The following is a 23,804-nucleotide window of genomic DNA, read 5'->3' on the forward strand; positions in this document are numbered from 1 at the left end:
TACCAGGAAATTAAAACAATTCATGCCCCCCCCCCCCAAAAAAAGACCCGTAAGATACATCCTAACTAAAATACATAAGAATAAACAGTAGCTTCTGAAGCAGCATGATAGTTCTGAAATGTTTCACGATGCATCAAGAACACAATCTCTGGGACAAAAATACGAGGGCTGCTGAAGGAAATCAGCATCTGGGGAAGGAAAGGGGCAATTGACTTTTCAGGTTGAGACCCTTCATCTGGACTCTTCACAAACTTTGATTTCATATTATCAACAATAATACAAAGTGCTGCATCACCAATTTGATCTAACTTCAACATTGGAAGGAAGGTTGCTAACAAATGGCCTAAACATCCATTTGTTATGAGTGTCTAAGCAGTTCATCATTGCAACATGTATTCATTGCTGATGGAGAGAGTGCCGCAACAATAACGAACTGTGCAAATATATAATGAAGTGAACTGTTTGCATACACAAGGAACTGCAGATGTTGGCTTACAAAAAAAAACTAAATGCTGGAGTAATTCAGCAGGTCAGGCATGGATGGATGATGTGATGCAAGGAACTGCGGATGCTGGTTGACACAAGGAATTACATCCCAAAACATCCCTACCCACATCACATCACCTATCCCTGTCTTCCAGAGATGCTGCCTGATCTGCCATGTTACTCCAGCACTTTCTTTTTTTTCAACTGTTTGCATATTAGATTAGTGTACATGAAACCTGACAAAGATAAAGTTACTCCAGCACTTTATTTTATTTTCAACTGTTTGCATATTGGATTAGTCAGTGTACATTAAGCCTGACAAAGATACTTCCTACATTACTGAAGGAATGGCAGAGAATATAGAGGCTGTAACCAAATTTGTCACCCTTCTTGGATATGGGGGGATTCTATGGTATATGGATTGCAAACTTTACACAACTTTAAGATGTTAAACCTGGAAAACCTAGTCCAATCAGTCAAATGACATTGGTGTGAAAACTTGAAATAACACGAGGAAAAATGAATCAATATTTACCAATGCTTAGGTTTATGAATGGAAGACAGCATGGATTTGTTAAAGCTTATAAATCTGCTCAAAACAATTATTGAGCTTCTTATAAAATAATTGTTTGATGCTTTGTACATTGTAAGCATGAATATGATAGATGCATAAAATGATAGAAGAGCTGTTTTCAGAAGGGAGAGAGTAATAGTTGCATGTCCCAGGGATTGAAAATGGGACTGCTGCTCTTTTTGATATGTATTAAGGACCTGGATATACAAGACATAATTGCAATTTGCAGGAAGACTGGTAAAATGCAGAAAGGTTCCTGTTTTATTGGGATGTGAAGTGACAATATGAATGGCTAAACTTTAACAGGGTGTAGTAATAAAGGTACAGTGTAAATTCTAAATAAGTTGAGAAGGCGAATGGCATAATTGGCTTTGTTAAAAGGAGCTGAATAAAGGAAGTTACATGAAACCTATGTAAACCACTGATTAGAAATGTGTTCGATTGAGAGTATCACAGAAAGAATCGCAAGGTAGAGTACAAAGGAATTTACCACAAGGGTACCAGGATTAAGGGCCTTCATTTTTGTGGGTAGAATGGAGTCATTACGATTATTTTCCTTTGAACAGGGAAAGTCAAGGTGAAATATGACAGAGTATAAAATTGTTAATAATATTGCTAGAGTACATAGTCATTTCCAGCAGCCAAAGGACTTGTAACCAGTCAACACATTTAAGGTGATTGGTAACAAAACCTACTTAACCAGAGGAAAAAAATAAATCATGATCTCAAGCATTGTTGGAATGCATGTTGGAAGGAGATTTAGGAGATTTATCAGTGGACATTCAAGAGAGAAATGGATGTTGCTTAATTTTTTTTTTAAATGTTGGGGAAAGAACCTAATACCAAGTAGGTTAAAGTGGAATTTTCAAGCAGGAATGAAGTTGCCACCAGCATTCTCATTACTGCTCTGGGGAATGAAGAAACGTGAAATTCAAAAGTTACAATCATTGGGACTTTCAAATGCTTGATCAAAGATTTCCTACCATTCTTTAACAGTAAACAAATAAGTTAGCAAAATTTAAATGGTCAGGATGCTTCAGGACTGTCAAGATGCATATGAACGAGTTCATCAATGCCAACAAGCTCTACCTTAAGCCAACTCTCTCATCAGGAGCTTCCTGTTTACTGCAATTCAGTCACTTACTGCAGTTACTTACGTAACTCCAGGATGAAGATTGTATCTCTTCTTCCCAAATCTAGTTTGCTGTGCAAAGTAGTCGTATCTTTCGGACTTTTTCCACATATAGTAGAAAGCCACACATTCCCCCACAGAACGATTCTTGACCTAGAGATAGAGATAGAAACAAATACCTTGATTGGAGGTGAAAGACTAATGTACATAAAGTATTTTTCTTTATCTGCATCTGCATATTAAACAAAACCCCAAAGTTTAAAATTCTTAGGTTCCTTCTTCTAAGCTTCTCTTAAAATGGGGAAACAAGGAGGTATATTTTCCACTTTCATCACCTCTGGACAGCTGAGATTAACAAGCCTTACCCTCTGGACAGCTGAGATTAACAAGCCTTACCCTCTGGACAGCTGAGATTAACAAGCCTTACCCTCTGGACAGCTGAGATTAACAAGCCTTACCCTCTGGACAGCTGAGATTAACAAGCCTTACCCTCTGGACAGCTGAGATTAACAAGTCTTACCCTCTGGACAGCTGAGATTAACAAGCCTTACCCTCTGGACAGCTGAGATTAACAAGCCTTCCCCTCTGGACAGCTGAGATTAACAAGTCTTACCCTCTGGACAGCTGAGATTAACAAGCCTTACCCTCTGGACAGCTGAGATTAACAAACCTTACCCGCCCTTTTTCAGTTGGAATCAGACCCATGTGTTTCATTCCCATTTTCTTGATCTCCACAATCTCACTGTCATTCCCTTTGTTCTCTCCATCCCTCACCAAAATATACTTGATTTTTTTTAAACTGTTTCTAGTTCTGATGAAAGTTCTGTTTCTAATTCTGCAACTTGAAACTTGCATTCAGTTCCTCCCTCCACGCACGCTGCTGGACCTGCTGAGTACTTTCAGTATTTTCAATTTTTATTTCAGATTTTTAATCACCCGTAGTTTTTTTTGCTTTCTGGTTTCATGGTTGTTCTTGTGGTTGCAGTGTATATTATGCAAAACAATGAATCTCACAGTTTCTAGGTGCATGTGACAATACCATTCACAAATACCATTGAACTATTGTTCATTAAAATTCAAAGGAAACAAGTATGTTTCATTTGATGGGTATTTACTCAATGATAAATTTGGACACTAATCATTCCACAGACAAGTCACCAATATAAAAATTGATGGGATAAAACTTGATAAAAACGTTGTTAAACTGGTCATAAACTTAACATGTAGGATTGTTCCCAAGAACAAGATGCTTATGGAATCAACACTAAAAGGTTCAAGTGAGAATTTCTTATGACAATTAAGCACTCGTGACTAATTGTAATTTTATACAAAGAGTATAAAATTATAAAAAATTATAAATTATAAATTATATAAAATAATTATATAAAATTATATAACATTACAACCATTAAACAAATAAGTTAGCAAAATTTAAATGGTCAGGATGCTTCAGGACTGTCAAGATGCATATGAATGAGTTCATCAATGCCAACAAGCTCTACCTTAAGCCAACTCTCTCATCAGGAGCTTCCTGTTTACTGCAATTCAGTCACTTACTGCAGTTACTTACGTACTAGGAAACTGGTGCAAAACTCTACTCTACATTGATAAGCACATTGCAATAAATTTCCTAGGGCTTGATTTGGAGTGATTGCAAGTTGAGGCTGGAGTAAACCATGGCCAGAGATGCGTCTGTGGGTCTAGCTGGGTACTGGCAGCATCAGCCTCATGTGTTGACTAACTGCTGCCTCCTCTTGGATGTGATGGAAGCTGCTGTCTTTTCCCTCTTTGTATGCCTTCACAGTTTTCCTTTGCCCAGAGTTTTCTTAAAGGTTCTGAACAGATATATTTGAAGAGGCTGTGGAAGCTAGAGAAGAAATTGCAGGAGCCCAGGCTGAGAGAAAGGAATCACCATCAGTCACGAGAGAGGTGGCGGAAGACTGGAGGGTGGCTAATGTTGTGCCTCTATTTAAGAAGGGCTGCGAGGAAAAGCCTGGGAACTATAGACCAGTGAGCCTAACATCTGTGGTAGCCAAGTTACTGGAAAGGATTCTAAAGCATACGATATATATGCATTTGGATAGATAGTGGTGGTCAGCATGGTTTTGTACATGAGAGATTGTGTCTTACAAATCTGATGGAACCAAAAAGGCAAAGCTGCAGACGTTGTCTATACGGAAATCTGCAAAGTATTTGATAAGGATCTGCATGGTTGGGTGCTCTGGAAGGTTAGATTGCATGGGATCCAGGGAGAGCTGGTCGACTGGATAGATAATTAGCTTCATGGAAGGAGAGGGTGATGTGGAAGAGTGCTTTTCAGATGAGGTATGTGATTTGTAGGGCACCTCAAGGATCAGTACTGGACCCATTGATTTTTTTCTGGTTTATATCAGTGATTTGGATGAGAATGCAAGTTTGATTCGTAGGTTTGCAGATGACACTGAAGTATGTGGTATCATAAATAGTGAAGATGGGCAAAATTACAGCAGAATCTTAATCAGCTGGGCAAGCAGGTTGTGGAATGGTTAATGGAGTTTAATGCAGATAAATGCAAGATGTTGCATTTTGGAAAGCCAAACCAGGGTAGGACCTTCTCAGTGAATGGTAGGATTCTGGGGAGTGTTATAAAGCAAGGGGATCTAGAAGTGCAGGTACATTGGTCTCCACTGCCTTCTGCCACAGAGGGCAATTCACTGAATGAATTTAAGAGAGAGTTAGATAAAGCTCGAGGGGCTGGCGGAATCAAGGGATATGGGGAGAAGGCAGGCACAGGTTACTGATTGTGGTTGATCAGCCATGATCACAATGAATGGCGGTGCTGCCTCAAAGGGCCAAATGGCCTCCTCCTGCACCTATTTCTATGTCTATGTACGTAGTTCGCTAAAGGTGGCACCACAGATGGATCGGGTGGTCAAGAAGACTTTCGATACATTGGTCTTAATTAGTCAGGATATCAAGTGTAGAAGTTGGGAGGTTGTGTTCCAATTGTACAAGACATTGGCGAGGCCTTATTTGGAGTATTCGGTTCAGTTTTAGTCACCCTGCGATAGGAACAATGTTGTTAAGTTGGAAAGACCGCAGAGAACAATTACAAGGATGTTGCCTGGACCCGAGCTAAAGGGAGAGGTTGGGCAGGCTAGGACTTTATTCCTTGGAGCACAAGAGGCTGAGGGATGATCTGGAAGATATCTGTACAATCATGTAAGGGTACAGAAAGGGTGAATGCACAAAGTTTGGGAATCAAGAACCAGTGGACATATGTTTAAGGTGGGAGGGGAAAGATTTATTAGGAACCCGAGGGGCAACTTTGTACACAGAAGATGGCAGTTTTAGGCAACGAGCGTTCAGAGGAGGTAGTTGAGGCATGTACTATAATAACATTTAACACATTTAGACAAGTACATGGATAAGAAAGATGTAGAGGGATATGGGGCAAATGCAATCTTATGGGACTAGCGTAGATGGGGCATCTTGGTCGGCATTGACAAGTTGCGCCAAAGGTCCTGTTTCCATGGTGAATGACTCTAAAGGTAGCCTCAAAAGTGTTCTCTAGCTTTGAGTTTGTTTGGTTGCATAGCTTTTCCCAGTCTCATCAGAAAAGTGGAGACAACAGCTTCCATCAAGTCTAACAGATGGCAATGATAGAGATCATAGTATCTGGGGAGTACGTCGCCACATAACATTTGTGCTGCCAGTCCACAGCAATGGCTCACATTCACTGTACCAGCCAGTCCTGCTCCAAATCCCAAATTTGTGCTGGCTGGTTGCACCATTTACTCTAACCTGCCCAGCAGTCATTAAAAGCAAAATTAAAATTACAGAATTATATTCCAGCAAATTTATATAACCAAATATTATGTCAAGACATTTATGGGCAAAGTCTACTCTAAAATTAAATTCAGTTTAATAAAAATGGATGCAAGTGTTTCTTGCCTTATTTGCTTGTATTAGGTGAAAATCTTTGCCATAAAGTCGAAGGGCAAGTTCAAAGTTTCTACATTCCTCTTCTGTCCAAGCAGACCGGTCATCTGTGAATAGTGGATATTGACATTTACAAATAAAATTTCCAAAATCGTTTAAGTTTATAACCTGAGTATTCCGAAACTCAAACTGTATTAATATTCTTACCTTGTGCATTTTTTACATTTGAGTGATAATTTCCAAGTGCTTCCTTAACAACGTAGTTACATTTTAGAAGTTCATAGAGTGCCTGTCGACAGCATGAAACAAATAGTTTAAAATCCAAATATAAAACAACTTCAATTCTAGCCAAGGAAAATCAACATGTATAGGTGAGAACTACAGATGCTGGTTTACACTGAAGATACACACTAAATCCTGGAGTAACTCAGCGGGACAGGCAGCATCTCTGGATAGAAGGAATGGGTGACGTCTGAAGAAGGATCTCGACCCAAAGTTACACCAGCATTTCATGTCTATTTTCGAGGAAGATTAACACTTGGAAAAGCACGAGTTAAATTATTAATAGATTATTCATAAACTGCAGAATAATTTAAAAATATTAGATAAAAAGATATCCTTCAAAGACGCTCAGTGTAAAAGCCATCAGGCAGTTTATCTCACTGTGACTACTTATGCATGCACATGTAATTGAGGGAGAAACTACCCCATTCAAATAGTTTTATGCAATTCCAAAATGTAATCGGTTGTCTAATATATTAGCGCAGCGGTAGAGTTGCTGCTTTACAGCGAATGCAGCGCCGGAGACTCAGGTTCGATCCTGACTACGGGTGCTGTACTGTAAGGAGTTTGTACGTTCTCCCCGTGACCTGCGTGGGTTTTCTCCGAGATCTTCGGTTTCCTCCCACACTCCAAAGACGTACAGGTATGTAGATTAATTTGACTGGGTAAATGTAAAAAATTGTCCCTAGTGTGTGTAGGATAGTGTTGATGTGCGGGGATCGCTGGGCGGCGCGGACTTGGTGGGCCGAAAAGGCCTGTTTCCGCGCTGTATATATATGATATGATATGATATGATATTTACTTGCGATCAGTGAGTTCAGAGCATCTCAAATTTCCAGATCTATCAACTGGGATGTTTGCATCTATTTTTTTTTAAATTCCAATAATGTGTACATGCCGTTAATGTCTCTTCCCTGGCCTCAAAGCTAGGGGCCACCGTCATATCCTTTAATCCTATCCCTTATATGCAAAGAAATTCTATTTTAGCTTTTCCTCTTTAGCAGTGGCAGTCCCAAGCTCTCCAAGAATTACCGTAAATATCGTTAAAAACGCAGGAAATTACTCTGATGTGGATTCGAAGTGTTTCATCCCCATTAGCTCATGAAATTCATAATGTATATAAAGCCCATTAACCTATTTGGGATGCAAAGGGAAACCCACGTTGTCAGAGGAAGAACATATAAACTCTACATAAACAGCACCGAAGCGCAGGATTAAACACTGGTAATAGGGGTTGCACATCATCCTGAAATGGATTAGGAAAATAAAAGCACTCCAAGGTGATTAATGTACAAAGACATACACCCCAGGAACACCAGCACCTTTTTATCTTTTAGAAAGAAAAAAGTGTTGCTATTTTAATATCGAAGTACTCCAAAGACGTACAGGTATGTAGGTTAATTGGCTGGGTAAATGTAAAAATTGTCCCTAGTGGGTGTAGGATAGTGTTAATGTACGGGGATCGCTGGGCGGCACGGACTTGGTGGGCCGAAAAGGCCTGTTTCCGGCTGTATATATATGATATGATGAAATAGACATCACATTTTTCTGTAGTACATAGTACATTCCTTTTTCTTATTCAATTACATAACCTTTCTTTTTTCACCACAGTACTCATAAATTCTAGGAGCAGAATTAGGCCATTCAGCCCATCAAGTCTACTTCGCCATTCAATCATTGCCAATCTACTTTTCTCAACCCCATTCTCCTGCCTACTCCCCATAATCCCTGACACATTGTACTTGGATTATTTTTTCATAAAAAAGAAAATCAACCCATTGGTGGTCCTTTGCTGAATTCTGAAACTTTACCAATTGTCAGGCCTATTGGGGTTTTTTGGCCACATTACAAGTCTTTTCTCTCTGATCTTTAATTTCTCTTGGTGGATATGAAGAACCACTTTCTGGGGAGATTTCTATGTTAAAATGGATATATAAATCTCCAACTATTGTAGATATGTCATGTAATAGCCAACCATGTCATGCCTTTTCAATGTTTAATTATTTGACAAATACAGATTTTCTCCCATTTAACTCACTGTATCAATTTGGCTGGGAATGGTACAATGCCAGGTCACTTTAACCTAAACTACACTTTTGGTGAGTTAAACTATTTCTAATGAAATGACTTTTGTTATTGTGTTTCCTTTCTGTAAACTGCTCCTTTACAGCTACACAACTAATTAACAGAGGCTTTACACTCGAGTCTTGGGTTCAGCCATTTTTATTCAGGATCCTCTTGGCTATTGCCACATGGGTATTATATCCTCGGTACTGCGCCACAGAGCGCTATTCCCATAACATCCCCCTTTATTTACAAAACAGATATGTGCAGGAACTTTACATGTATAGTGTAGGGGTTTCGTTCCCTTTGCGCCACTTCGGGCCCAACTGCCCGAGTGATTCTCTCCCTTGTCGGTGGGTCAAACAGCCACCCCGGCCACGACTCCACTCGAGCGGTTCCCAAGAGAGAATACAAAAGGGAGAGTGGGCGTTTCGAGGCGCCCGGATTCCCCTGGGTTCTAGACCTCGGAATTATGGTGGGATATGATAAAAGGTTGACTTGACCAGAGCGTGCTGATGAGAGAAAACAGAAACCCAGACGGACTCAAAGCGAGTCTAAAATTTACAGGCTTTATTAAACAAATGGAAAATCAAATCTCACCAAAACTACATAACACGTGATAAAACTTATGCTTTAAACTAAGACTATGGAAAGAAAATTATCGGGCATGTCATAAAAAAAACTTACTTTACACAATTTAATTACAAATACACCCCCTCTCCGCTCTCCTCCTTCTCTCAACCTCTATCCTATTTCGGGAACTTCACCAGGTCGTCTGGGGTACTTACAGCTAGATCGCTGCAGGGTCAGGAGACGTCCAACAGAGCAGCCGAAAACCAAGAAGGGGCCTCCTCTCTTGCTTGCCTACTACCCTTTTCTACCCAAGAGCTTCTCCCTTGAAAACTCCCAGCTGATCCTCCGGACAAAAGGGTCTTTTGATGATTGCCAGTTTCGATCTGGCATGAACAATAGGCTTCCGATGATAATGGGTTTGCTGATGTCACGATGCATCGGGCTAATCGTTATTCCATCACCTGGATGGGCTCCCATTGTCCCGATGGATGGGCCATTTACGATGGTGATTGTCTTGCTGCTGGGCTATTCACCCCCGTCTGCTGGGCTCCGTTCCTTACTTTGTCTTTCCAAGGTAATCTCATTATCTCAGTCCCGGCCTTTCCTGTTCTCACCACTCGCATAGTCATGTGGCTGCTTAGGCCCACAGACAGGCTTTGAACTTGTTCTTCCTTTGTGATCCCTTGGGGGGGTTTTGTGTTTTTGCAGCCAGCATGTCTGTTTTAAAAAATGTCCAGGTCCTTATCCCCGAATTCTTCCATAATTTGAGGATTTGCCCCAATAACTTACAATAGCAATAACTTAAATTCTTCCATGGTCTCTTAATTTCACCGTCCAACATGTCTCCAATAGTCCATTTTCCAACATGCCTTTGACAATCCATTTCCGTGGTAGCTTCCAAATTCTCCTCCCTTGGATCTGCGACAGTTCAGTGTTCGGAATTATCTAAACTTTGAACAACACATGTCTGGTTCCTCATTCCTTTCCCCTTTTTATTTAATAATTTGTTTGTTTATTTATTTATTTAGTTTTAAAATGGCCATTACCACTACTTCTACATAAAACTATGCATATCAAACTATAACCGAAAATATAATATTAACTTTTAAACATAACCTAATAGCCTTTACATCTATACTCAACTACATGTACAGACCCTATCCTTATTTGGGCACATAATCCTGCAGATAGCGTGGTTTTCGAACGCATCTACCAGATCTTGTTGTCAGGGTTTGATGCTCCCTGGTGGTCGGCTCATAGGTCGATTGTCTCGCCCAGGTTCAGGTGACGTCACCAGGTCAACATCAACGCGATGAAATGGCTCATTGGTCTTCCTCAGATGGCACCGATTCCGACGATAGATGACGCCGTCCTCGGTTCTGACTTCATAAGATCTGGGTTGCGCAACACGGCCTACAACCACAGCCTTCCTCCAGGGCTGATGTCAATCATCGTTCGGCTTCACTCAAACTGGATCGCCAGCTTTCAGGGGAATCAGATCTTGAGATCCTCTGTTGTAGTAGTCTGCTTGTCTGTCTCTAGCTGCTCTCAACTCATCTCCTTCCTTTTCCTGAATTTCAGGTTTGAGCAGCCTCTAAGTAGTCGGTAGAATGGTCCTGGTACGTCTGTTCATCAATCTTTGAACTGGAGTGCTACTCATGCCAGGTGTTGGTGTGTTGCGAAAAGCTAGTATGCTCAGGTAAGGGTCAGCTCCGGCAGCCTTAGCCTTCCTCAGCAATGACTTCGCAACTTTCACACTGCTCTCCGCCTTTCCATTACTCTGTGAATAATAGGGTGATGCGCTCGTATGTTCAAACTGCCACTTCTTGGTAAAACTCTTGAACTCCTCAGCTGTGAACTGTGGCCCATTATTTGTGATGAGCTGATCTGGTATTCCATATCTTGCGAACTGGCCTTTGATTTAATGGATGACATTCACTGCCATTGTTTTCTCCAGATAGTCTATTTTCCAATATCCTGAGAAATAGTCCAGTGACCAAATAGTTCCTTCCATCCAAGTGGAACAAATCTGCACCCACCTTCGCCCATGGCCTCTCTAGAATTTCATGGGAATGCAGTGTTTCTTTGAGCTTGACATGTCTCGTATTTCTGTACGGTGCTTGATTTCTGCACTCATTCCGGGCCAGTGCAGACATTCTCTTGCCCTTCTTAGACAGCCATTCACACCAATGTGGGAATCATGTACTCGTGTGAGCATGTCACATCTCCTGGCTTTAGGGATGATTACTCTCTCTCCCCTAAATGTGAGGCCATCTCCAACACTCAGCTCGTCCCTCACACGGAAATAAGAGATAAGTTCTGGGTCAACATCCTACTTGTTCTCTGGCCAGCCTCGTTTGATCACCTCTTGAAGTTTCTGCATAGTCTCATCTTTTTCTGTTGCATCCCTTATGGTAAAAGGTCTGCATCCTCACCAGCATCCTCTGCAATCTCTTTGGTGCACGATGAAGTGGTTTTGTGTCGATTATCTCCAGTGGCTTATGGTCTGACTGCACATTCACTGGCCTTCCATATGTGTACACATGGAACCTCTCTACACTAAACATCACTGCTAGCAATTCTTTTTCTATTTGTGCATATCTGATCTCCGCATCCGGCAGGGCCCTGCTGGCATTGGCAACTGGATGGCCCTCCTGCATCAGCGCCGCACCAAGTCCAGTTTCTGACGCGGCGGCCTGTACTGTCAGCTCCTTGGATAGATCATAGTATCTGAGTATTGGCTCGGCAGTTACTAGCTTCTTTATGTCCATCACAGCCCTCTCATGCACCTGTGCCCACCACCAAACTACATCCTTCTGTGTCAGCTTGCGTAGCGGTTCACAAAGATCGCTTAATCCAGGAAGGAATTTGCTCAAGTAGTTAACAAACCCAATAAATCGCTGAACTCCTTGGACATCCGTTAGGTTAGGCATCTGGAGCACTGCTTCCTCTGCCGTTTTTCCTTTCCCAAACACTAGGATGTCGTCAGCAACAGACCTCACTCCTTCCAGGCCCTCCAGCACTTGGTTCTGTCGTCGCTGGAACTACTCAGGGCCATGGACAGACCAAACAGCATGCGCCTCCATCTATATCTACCATATGGTGTGTTAAATGTCATAAGCTGAGAACTCTCATCATCCAGTTCCACATCCCAAAACCCATTTTTGGCATCAAACGTGCTAAAGACCTTGGCATCATCAATGACATCTTCGATCGTCGTCATTGGGTAATGACTTCTTTTAAGCCCCATGTTCAGATCCCTCGGGTCTAAACACACTCTCAACTTCCCATTGGGTTTTTCTACACACACAAGGCTGGATACCCATGGTGTGTGGGTCTCTACTGGGGCAATTATTTCCGCTTCTGTTAGTCTGCCTCACTCCTCTTTCAGCTTACTCCGTAAGGCTACAGTGACTCTTCGTGGTGGGTGGATCACCGGCGTTATACTGTCAGCTACCTGCAGATGGTACTTGCCCTCAAATTTACCTGTCCCTTCAAACACATCAGCATTCTCCACTATCAATCTTTCCTTGTTCAGAGGGATTTCACTGCCATTCAATGTCATTATGTTCTCTTTACACACTGAGATGAACCCCATCTGCTGGGATGCCCTGCTTCCCAGGATTGGAATGCAATCTTCCTCCAGGACTACAAACTCTACTTTGTATTTCCTTCCATTCTTTGGGTTCACCAGTCTCACCTTGCTTTTCCCAAGAGGCACCACTGTCGTATTGTTGTACATGGACAAACGGAGACTCAGGTTCGATCCTGACTACGGGTGCTGCACTGTAAGGAGTTTGTACGTTCTCCCCGTGACCTGCGTGGGTTTTCTCCGAGATCTTCGGTTTCCTCCCACACTCCAAAGACGTACAGGTATGTAGGTTAATTGGCTGGGTAAATGTAAAAATTGTCCCTAGTGGGTGTAAGATAGTGTTAATGTACGGGGATCGCTGGGCGGCACGGACTTGGTGGGCCGAAAAGGCCTGTTTCCGGCTGTATATATATGATGATATGATATGATAATACTTGCTTAGTTTCATCCACATCCTTCGCATACATCTTGGGAATGATGTTACATGTGGCTCCACTGTCCACCTGGAATTTTACTTCCTTCCCTTTCAGCATCATGGCCGCAAAGATTTTCCTTGGGAATTGAGTCTCCTCAACCCTGTGCACACTTTCTGTTTTTCCTGCTTCTGGTTGCAGTTCCATTGTGTGAATTTCATCAACCTCTTGACTGTCATCATACTCATCACTGGAACTCTCCACTTCCACCACTGCATGCACAGGTTTTTTCCCTTTCTTTTCTTTCTTCTGTTGACCCTGCTTTTCCGTGCATTGTGAGGCGAAATGATGTTTCTGTTGGCATTTGAAGCACTCCCTGCCATATGCCGGACATTTCTCCTTCTTTCTCTCATGTTTGTATCCACAGTATTTGCACTGTATAGTTGGCTGGTATCTTTTCCCCTCATGTCTCACAGCACAGACATCTTGTCGCTGGTCCCCTAACAGGACATCAACTCTGGCCTTGGCCAGCACCGAAGCCTGGCATGCCATCACACACTTTTCTAAGTCAAGTGAGGTTTCTCAGAGAAGTCTTTCCCGCAGCATGTCATCCCTTATGCTGCATATTATTCTATCACGTATCAGTGAATCCTTCAACTCTCTGAAACCGCAATGAGCTGCCAAGAGCTTCAGTTTTATTAAAAACGAATCAAAAGTCTCCCCTCTCTCGGCTCCTCGTAAAGAATCTATACCTGTCAATGGTCTCGTTCCTTATGGGTTGACAATGCTATTCGAAAGCATCGAGAGCCTGCTCTAGCGTAACTTCTTGTATGTTGCCCTCCGGCGTCCGTGTCTCTAGCGTTTGGTAGAGCTCTCTCTCATGCGGTTCAACTAGGTACATGAGCAGTTTCCTCATTGTCTTGTCATCCTTCCCTTCCATGCTCAAATCAACATAGACAATAGGAGCAGGAGTAGGCCATTCGTCCCTTCGAGCCAGCACCACCATTCAACGTGATCATGGCTGATCATTCTCAATCAGTACCCCATTCCTGCCTTCTCCCCATACCCCCTGACTCCTCTATCCTTAAGTGCTCTATCTAGCACTCTTTTGAATGCATTCAGAAAATTGGCCTCCACTGCCTTCTGAGGCAGTGAATTCCACAGATTTACAACTCTTTGACTGAAAAAGTTTTTCCTCATCTCCGTTCTGGCCGTACAATCGTCTCTCGGTAGTACTTACTCACAAACGTCGTCCGCTGTCACCGTGCACCCAATCAACTCTCGACGAATCCTGAAACAGGCCCCGATCTGACACCATGTTTTGTTATTGTGTTTCCTTTCTGTAAACTGCTCCTTTACAGCTACACAACTAATTAACAGAGGCTTTACACTCGAGCCTTGGGTTCAGCCATTTTAATTCAGGATCCTCTTGGCTTTTGCCTCATGGGTATTATATCCTCGGTACTGCGCCACAGAGTGCGCTATTCCCATAACAGACACCACACATATTCACCTGTTCATTGTCTCTTACATGGATCCCTTCAGGTATACCACCAACTCCTTTCTCGTCTGTAGATCTCTTAGCTGCTTCATGCAAGAACTCCTTTACTGTATTTTCAGGAAGCAAATGGGGAGTCCAAAGTAATTGGTCCTCGTTTTCATAAACTAGAAATAAAATACATGTTACAGTAACTTTGATTCTTATTGAAACATGAATATATTCAGCTACAGCAGGCAATTAAAAAACCCAAAATACATTAGTCATAGAGTTGAATCTGCTGATAAATATTCAATGTTTCAAACGTTTCTCAGAGTACAAAGTAGCCCTCCAATATATCAGTCCTATTCCATTCAGCAAAATTCTGAACTGAATACTTACTCACTGATTTAAAGATAATTTACTGATTGCAGATGATCACTGTTATGACTACAATATTTTCATAACTTAAGGAAATGAGAAACATCCCTTCATTCTCAAACTAATAGAAATTCTAGGTTTCACTCAGAGTCAGTCATACAGCATGTAAACAGGCCTTTCAGCCCAACATGCCCATGCCGACCAAGATGTCCCATCTGCGCTGTCCCACCTGCCCATTTGGCCCATATTCTTCCAAGCCTTTCCAATCCATGCACCTGTTTAAATGTTTAAATGCCTCAACTACCTCCTCTGGCAGCTTATTCCATACCCCACCATCCGCTGCCCTTCAGATTCCTATTAAATCTTTCACCTCCCACCTTAAACCTGTCCTCTGGTTCTTGATTCCGCTAGTCTGTGTAAAAGATTCTGTGCTTTCTACTCCCCTCATGATTTTATACACCTCGAGAATATCTAGATCCCCTCTTTCCTTGATTGTACTTACAAAATCTCTTTGGATTTTCCTTAATATTATTTGCTAGTTATCTCGCCCCATTTTTACCTTTCTTCTTAAATATGCTCCTCAGTTCCCAAACCTGCTTCAGGAATACAGTTGTATAGGCAGCTGGGATCCTGTCCCATGCATCCTTCTTTTTCCTGACCAGAGCATCAATTTATCTCATCATCCAAGCTTCCTTATTCCACCTGCATTGCTCTGTGCTCTAACAGAAATATGCATGCCCTGAAACCTTTGTTATTGTTTAAAAGCATCCTACTTTCCCGACAATCTTTTGCCTACAGACCATGTTGGCATTCTGGACGTCCCTTTTGCCTGTATTTAGCCCATACACCTTTAAAACCTTCCTATCCATGTATCTTCCAAATATCTTTGAAAGTCCTACTTGTATCTGTTTTTATAACTTCCTCTGGCAGCTCGTCCAAATATGGTGAGAAAATTGGTCCTGAAGTTCCTCTTAAATTTCTTCCCTCTCACTGTAAGCATAGTTTTAAAATAATCTACTCTATAAAAAAAGTCTTGAGTTTTCTCCATCCATGGCCTTCCATCATCAGCCTCCTATGCTCCAAAGGAAAAAGAAAAATCACAATCTACCCACTCTCCCTATAACTAATAAGGTTGATGAATTGAATGTGCAGTTAGTAGTTAAGGAATATGATATAGTTGGAATTACGGAGACATGGCTCCAGTGTGACCAGGGCTGGAAGCTAAACATGCAGGGGTATTCAATATTGAGTTAGGATAGACAGAAAGGAAGAGGAGGTGGGATGGCATTGCTGGTTAAAGATGAGATTAATGCAAGGAGCAAGGAGAGACATTAGCTTAGATGCTGTAGAATCGGTATGGGTAGAACTTCGAAATAGGCAAGGGCAGAAAACGCCTGTTTCAGTTGTAAACAGACCACCAAACAGGAGAAGGGAGGATGGGGATAGCATCAAGCAGGAAATTAGGGAAGCGTGTAGCAAAGGTACAGCAGGTGACTTTGATTGGACCAACCAAATTGGCAGCAGCCTGAGGAAGAGGATTTCCTGGAATGAATACAGGATGGTTTTTTAAACCAACATGTAGAAAAACAGACTAGTGGGCAGGCCATCCGAGACTGGGTATTGTGTAATGAGGAAGGATTAGTTAGCGATCTTATTGTGCAGAGCCCCTTGGGCAACAGTGACCATAATATGGTGGAATTCTGTATTAGGATGGAGAGTGACACAGTTAATTCAGAGACTAGGGTCCTGAACGTAAAGAAAGGAGACTTAAGGTATGAGACGGAACTTGGCTGGGATAGACTGGCAAATTATGCTTAAAGGGTTTACGGTGGAAATGCAATGGCAAAGATTTAAAGACCGCATGGATGAACTCCAAAAATAATTCATCCCTGTCTGGCAAAAAATAAAACGGGGAAGGCGGCTCAACCGTGGCTGACGAGGGAAATCAACGATAGTGTTAAATCCAAGGAAGAGGCAAATAAATTGGCCAGGGGAAGCAGCAAACTGGAGGACTGGGAGAAATTTAGAACTCAACAGAGGACAAAGTGGTTAGTTAAGAGGGGGGTAAAAGAGCATGAAAGAAAGCTTTCGGGGATAATAAAAACTGACTCTAAAAGCTTTAGATACGCAAAAAGGAAAAGATTAGTGAAGACAAATGTAGGGAAATAGCAGAACAGTTAAACGATTACTTTGGTTCTTTCTTCACTAAGGAAGACACAATAACCATATAACAATTACAGCACGGAAACAGGCCCGTTCGGCCTTACCAGTCCACGCCGACCACTTTCTCTGACCTAGTCTCATCTACCTAATCTCAGACCATAACCCTCCAATCCCCTCCCATCCATATACCTATCCAATTTACTCTTAAATAATAAAATCGAGCCTGCCTCCACCACTTCCACCGGAAGCTCATTCCACACAGCCACCACCCTCTGAGTAAAGAAGCTACCCCTCATGTTACCCCTAAACTTTTGTCCCTTAATTCTGAAGTTATGTCCCCTTGTTGGAATCTTCCCCACTCTCAAAGGGAGACTTAAGGTATCTTCCCCACTCTCAAAGAAAGGAAACTTAAGGTATGAGACGGAACTTGGCTGGGATAGACTGGCAAATTCCCCACTCTCAAAGGGAGACTTAAGGAATCTTCCCCACTCTCAAAGAAAGGAGACTTAAGGTATGAGACGGAACTTGGCTGGGATAGACTCTATCCACGTCAACTCTGTCCGTCCCTCTTAAAATTTTAAAAACCTCTATTAAGTCCCCCCTCAACCTTCTACGCTCCAAAGAATAAAGACCCAACCTGTTCAACCTCTCTCTGTAGCTTAAGTGCTGAAACCCAGGCAACATTCTAGTAAATCTCCTCTGTACCCTCTCCATTTTGTCGACATCCTTCCTATAATTTGGCGACCAGAACTGCACACCACACTCCAGATTCGGCCTCACCAATGCCCTGTACAATTTCAACATTACATCCCAACTTCTATATTCGATGCTCTGATTTATAAAGGCAAGCATACCAAACGTCTTCTTCACCACCCTATCCACATGAGATTTCACCTTCAGGGAACAATGCACAGTTATTCCCAGATCCCTCTGTTCCACTGCATTCCTCAATTCCCTACCATTTACCCTGTACATCCTATTTTGATTTGTCCTACCAAAATGCAGCACCTCACACATCAGCATTAAACTCCATCTGCCATCTTTCAGCCCACCCTTCCAAAAGGCCCGTCTCTCTGTAGACTTTGAAAATCTACTTCATTATTAACTACACCACCTATCTTAGTATCATCTGCATACTTACTAATCCAATTTGCCACACCATCATCCAGATCATTAATGTAATTGACAAACAACAGTGGACCCAACACAGATCCTTGGGGTACTCCACTAGACACTGGCCTCCAAACTGACATACAGTTGTCAACCATTGCCCTCTGGTATCTCCCATTCAGCCATTGTTGAATCCATCTTGCAACCTCACTATTAATACCCAACGATTTAACCTTCTTAATCAACCTTCCATGTGAAACCTTGTCAAATGCCTTACTGAAGTCCATATAGACAACATCCACAGCCTTGCCCGTAACAATTTCCCTGGTAACCTCTTCAAAATCTCTCAGAAATACCCGGGGTCTGAGGATCAAGTGGGAGAGAGGAACTGAAGGGAATCCACATTAATCAGGAAATGGTGTTAGGTAAACTGTTAGGACTAAAGGCAGATAAATCCCAGGCCTGATGGTCTGCATCTCAGAGTACTCAAGGAGGTGACCTTAGAAATCGTGGATGCAATCGTGGCGGCACGGTAGCACAGCGGTAGAGTTGCTGCTTTACAGCGAATGCAGCGCCGGAGACTCATGTTCGATCCTGACTACGGGTGCTGCACTGTAAGGAGTTTGTACGTTCTCCCCGTGACCTGCGTGGGTTTTCTCCGAGATCTTCGGTTTCCTCCCACACTCCAAAGACGTACAGGTATGTAGGTTAATTGGCTGGGTAAATGTTAAAAATTGTCCCTAGTGGGTGTAGGATAGTGTTAATGTACGGGGATCGCTGGGCGGCACGGACTTGGTGGGCCGAAAAGGCCTGTTTCCGGCTGTATATATATGATGATATGATATGATGATAATGGTGATCATTTTCGAATGTTCTCTCGACTCTGGATCAGTTCCTGTGGACTGGAGGGTAGCTAATGTAACCCCACTTTTTAAGAAAGGAGGGAGAGAGAAAACGGGGAGTTACCCTTACATAGTGGGGAAGATGCTGGAGTCAATTATTAAAGATGTTATAGCAGCTCATTTGGAAAGCAGTGACAGGTTTGGTCATCTCACTGCAGTTATTTTCCTACAGGATTGGTCAAAGTCAGCATGGATTTATGAAAGGGAAATCATGTTTGACTAATTTTGCGGAATTTTTTGAGAATGTAACAAGTAGAATGGATAAGGGAGAGCCAGTGGATGTCGTGTATCTGGACTTTCAAAAAGCCTCTGACAAGGTCCCACACAAGAGATTAGTGTGCAAAATTAGAGCACATGGTATTGGGGTAGGATATTGACACGAATAGAGAACTGGTTGGCAGACAGGAAACAAAGAGTAGGAATTAACGGGTCCTTTTCAGAATCGCAGGCAGTGACCAGTGGGGTGCCGCAAGGCTTGTGTAAGATTTGAGAAGTTTTCCCTCATTTGGAAAGCAACACAATACCAAAGAGCTGCAGTTTGGACATTTTAAACGAGAGACTGGGGCTGATAGCGGAGAAAGGCCGCGGTCAGATTAACAAAGGATGTCACAATCCGTGGGTCCTAAAATGGCCGCAGGACCTCGTGACCAGCCACAAAAAGTAAAAACCTTACAACCCAGTCTCTAGGTTTCTGCAAAGCTACGGCCAGAACAAAGGATGGGTATTGGCCATGCAGAAACCTACGAAACCAGGTCGGAGTCCAGACACTGGGGCGCTGACATCAGCATACTCACAATGCCCCAAGCCGACCTAAACAGTTCATCTCAGTGAGGGGGCACAATAGCCCATAGAAAACTACCTGGTAGGTGATGGGAAACCAGTTAACACCCATCACCTCACAATGAAATCCCAATTTACACCGTCTGGCCATCCCCGGTATCCCCGACCATAAGGCAGATCAGAAGAAAACCTCATACATATCTTTTTGAACAAAGAGATTCCAAGATCTGGCGGGAGATAGGACGGGTCAGAAACAGTATAACTGGCCACTACTTTTGGGTTTTAAACTGAAGAAGAAATACTGGAGGAAGAAGCTGAAGCTAGAAGAAAACCTGCAGGAAACGCAAGCAGGCAAGAAAACGGATGCAGGAGAGAGGAACAGGCACGCAACTCGAAGAGAAATACTGCCAAACGAACAGCCAGTAACCCCAGTAATAGCCCCATGGTGAGCATGCATTCCAAATCCTACATATCCTGGACATAGTTTAGTGTAGAGGGGAGGGTGGTTGTGAATAAACGTTGGGTGTGTACTAAAATATGTGTTGGTCAAGGTTGCGATGCGTTGTGCGTTCCCCATCTTACAGTCGTGTATGTGTCTTGCAGAACTGTGTTTAAGAATTCATAAGTAAAAGGTATTCGTGTATATGTCTTATAGAACTGTGTGTGTTTTATGATTCATAGTTATAAGTATTCGTGTGATTCGGTATGTGTTTCATAGACATGTATTATAGAACTGTATAAGTATTCATGGACAATAGTCCCAAGTGCTGAATAAAAGCCTTTTTCATTTAAACCCTGGTTTTAAAATCTGGTCTGGTTGAATTTTTTCTGCACTATAAGAGCTCCTGCATCTAAGCCCAGTGTCTAGAACCGTAAGGGGTAAGTGGGTCGAACCACTCACGGGGAACCAGTGTGCACGGCCTGGTCAAGGGATCAGAGCAAGGCACGGGGACCTTAGGTCGGGCGAAAGCTCGGCGCAGAAACCCCTTACACTTGTTGCTGGGACCCCAGTTATTTACAACATATATCTATACGAGGGATTTAAATGTGACATCTCCAAGTTTGCGGATGACACAAAGCTGAATGGCAGTGTGAGCTATGATGAGGATGCTATGAGGCTGCAGGGTGATTTGGATAGGTTGGGTGAGTGGGCAGATGCATGGCAGATGCAGTATAATGTGGATAAATGTGAGGTTATCGACTTTGGTGGCAAGAACAGGAAGACAAATTATTATCTGAATAGTGTCAGATTAGGAAAAGGGGAGGTGCAACGAGACCTGGGTGTGCTTGTACATCAGCTACTGAAAGTAAGCATGCAGGTGCAGCAGGCAGTAAAGAAAGCTAATGGAATGTTGGCCTTCATTACGAGAGGATTTGAGTTTAGGAGCAAGGAGGTCCTACTGCAGTTGTACAGGGCCCTGGTGAGATTGCGCCTAGAGTATTAATGTGCAATTTAGGTCTCCTAATTTGAGGAAGGACATTATTGCTATTGAGGGAGTGCAGCGTAGGCTCACCAGGAAAGAATGGGTCGACAGGGCTCATATTCACTAAGAATTTAGGATGAGAGGGGATCTTATAGAAACAGATAAAATTCTTAAAGGATTAGACAGGCTAGATGCAGGAAAAAAATGTTCCCGATGTTGGGGGAGTCCAGAACCAGGGGTCACAGTTTAAGAATAAGGGGTAGGCTATTTAGGACTGAGATGAGTAAAAAGTTTTTCACCCAGAGAGTTGTGAATCTGTGGAGTTCTCTGCCACAGAAGGCAGTAGAGGCCAATTCACTGGATGTTTTCAAGAGAGTTAGATTTAGCTCTTCGGACTAAAGGATTCAAGGGATATGGGGAAAAAGCAGGAACGGGGTACTGATTTTAGATGATCAGCCATGATCATGTTGAATCGAAGGGCCAAATGGCTTACTCCTGCACCTATGTTTCTATCTCAAGCCTGAAGGTCCAAATAACATCCTGTAAATCCTTGTACCCTTTTGAACAATGACATCTGTCCAAACACTGGGCGAAAGAACTGCACGCAGAGTGTGACCTCATTAACAACTAGTACAAATGCATCATGATGTCCCATCATTTGTGGTCAATACCTTTCCAAATGAAGGCAAGCATGCAAAGCGACTTCTTCACCATCCTGTCCATCTGAACCGCCACTTTCAGGGAACTATGCACCTGTACTCCTGGATCTTTCTGTTCAACAACTCTTTCTAGGGCTCTGCCATTCACCATCAATCCTGCCCTGGTCTGACATACCAAAGTGCAACATCTCATTTGTTAATTGTTAATGCAGATAGTATACAATAGTGAATCCAGCTCTGACCCCTGCAGCATACCACCAGTCACAGGTCTCCTATCAGTTAAGTTAACAAACTCCATCCCATCCAAATCCTTTACACTCTGGGAGACCCAGGCCACATTAGGGAAGTTGAGATCTCCTACTAAAACCATTATACTCTCAGCTATCTGCAATCTCTCCTACACATCTACTCCCTAATTCCTATCAACTATTGGGGGACCTAAAATACGATCCCAAAGTGATAATTCCCTGTTTCTAAGTTCTACCCATATAGTCTTACAAACCCATATGTTTCTAAGTTCTACCCATATAGGACGATCCCTCAAGAATATCCTTCATCCACATTGAAGGCCTTTCGAAAGTCCAAATACACCACAGTCACAGGTTTCCATTTATCTATTCTGCTAGATTCAATCTCATAAAACTACAGATTTATAACAATTTCTCTTTCCAAATCCATGAAGTGCCATTTTTTCTGTAGGATTGTGCATGAGCTGATAGTAACCGACTGCAATGAATTCACTTTGCCTTGGAACCAAAATTACAGAGATTATAGAAAAACACTGAATCTCAAGGAATCCACCCAAATAATTTAGATAATTGTCTTTTCGTACTTACCAAAGGCATAAAATATTTTTCTCACCTTTATCGCCATCTTTATATTTGCACAGAGAGGATGGAATTTCAGCTTGATACTCTGAGCCCACCATTATTTCCTAAACAAGGACAAGCCAACATGAGTCTTGATTGTTATCCAGCTAATATACATTTGCTTTCCACAAAACAACATAGCAATTAAGTAGATTCTAATGTTATATAATAAGTCAGTACACTGGAGCGCCTGGAACCTTCTACATTGTTGATAGATCATTTTACTTCAACAAATTATCTTTTGGTGATAGTTCAACTTTACATAGCTTTCACCCCCCCCCCCACATGACACATGGCTTCACAGGTGTTTGTAATTGCACACTTGTGTCGAATTGCCTCCTTAATGCAGGTATAAAAGAGCTCTCAGCACCTTGTCTTTCCTCCAGTCTTTCCATCACCTTTGGAAACTTTTATTGCTGTTTATCAACACAAGGACCAAAGTTGTGCCAATGAAAGTCAAAGAAGTCATTAAGAGACTGAGAAACAAGAATAAAACTGGTAGAGAGATATCAGCCAAACCTTAGGCTTACCAAAATCAACTGTTTGGAACATCATTAAGAAGAAAGAGAGCACTGGTGAGCTTACTAATCACAAAGGGACTGGCAGGCCAAGGAAGACCTCCACAGCTGATGACAGAAGAATTCTCTCGATAATAAAGAAAAATCCCCAAACACCTGTCCGACAGATCAGAAACACTCTTCAGGAGCCAGGTGTGGATTTGTCAATGACCACTGTCCGCAGAAGACTTCATGAACAGTAATACAGAGGCTACACTGCAAGATGCAAACCACTGATTAGCAGCAAAAATAGGATGGCTAGGTTACAGTTTGCCAATAAGTACTTAAAAGAGCAACCACAGTTCTGGAACAAGGTCTTGTGGACAGATGAGATGATGATTAACTTATTTCAGAATAATGGCAAGAGCAAAGTATGGAGGAGAGAAGGAACAGCCCAAGATCCAAAGCATACCACCTCATCTGTGAAACACGGTGGTGGGGGTGT

General features: G+C 42.4%; 1 protein-coding gene across 5 annotated transcripts in view; it reads right to left on the reverse strand.

Moving 5' to 3' along the window:
* The window catches only part of LOC144592490 (mesoderm induction early response protein 3-like), a 65,664-nt gene that overhangs the window by 13,909 nt on the left and 27,951 nt on the right, over window positions 1-23,804 (reverse strand). For all 5 annotated transcript variants that reach the window (XM_078397092.1, XM_078397111.1, XM_078397101.1 and 2 more), the window contains 5 exons: window positions 22,795-22,867; window positions 14,551-14,702; window positions 6,321-6,402; window positions 6,126-6,220; window positions 2,218-2,345 (listed from right to left, as the gene is read on the reverse strand). In XM_078397092.1, the coding sequence (XP_078253218.1) occupies window positions 2,218-2,345; window positions 6,126-6,220; window positions 6,321-6,402; window positions 14,551-14,702; window positions 22,795-22,867 (530 nt within the window). The remainder of the gene's footprint in view (window positions 1-2,217; window positions 2,346-6,125; window positions 6,221-6,320; window positions 6,403-14,550; window positions 14,703-22,794; window positions 22,868-23,804) is intronic.

This window comes from Rhinoraja longicauda, chromosome 1 (assembly GCF_053455715.1).
Source record: "Rhinoraja longicauda isolate Sanriku21f chromosome 1, sRhiLon1.1, whole genome shotgun sequence".
Classification (NCBI taxonomy): domain Eukaryota; kingdom Metazoa; phylum Chordata; class Chondrichthyes; order Rajiformes; family Arhynchobatidae; genus Rhinoraja; species Rhinoraja longicauda.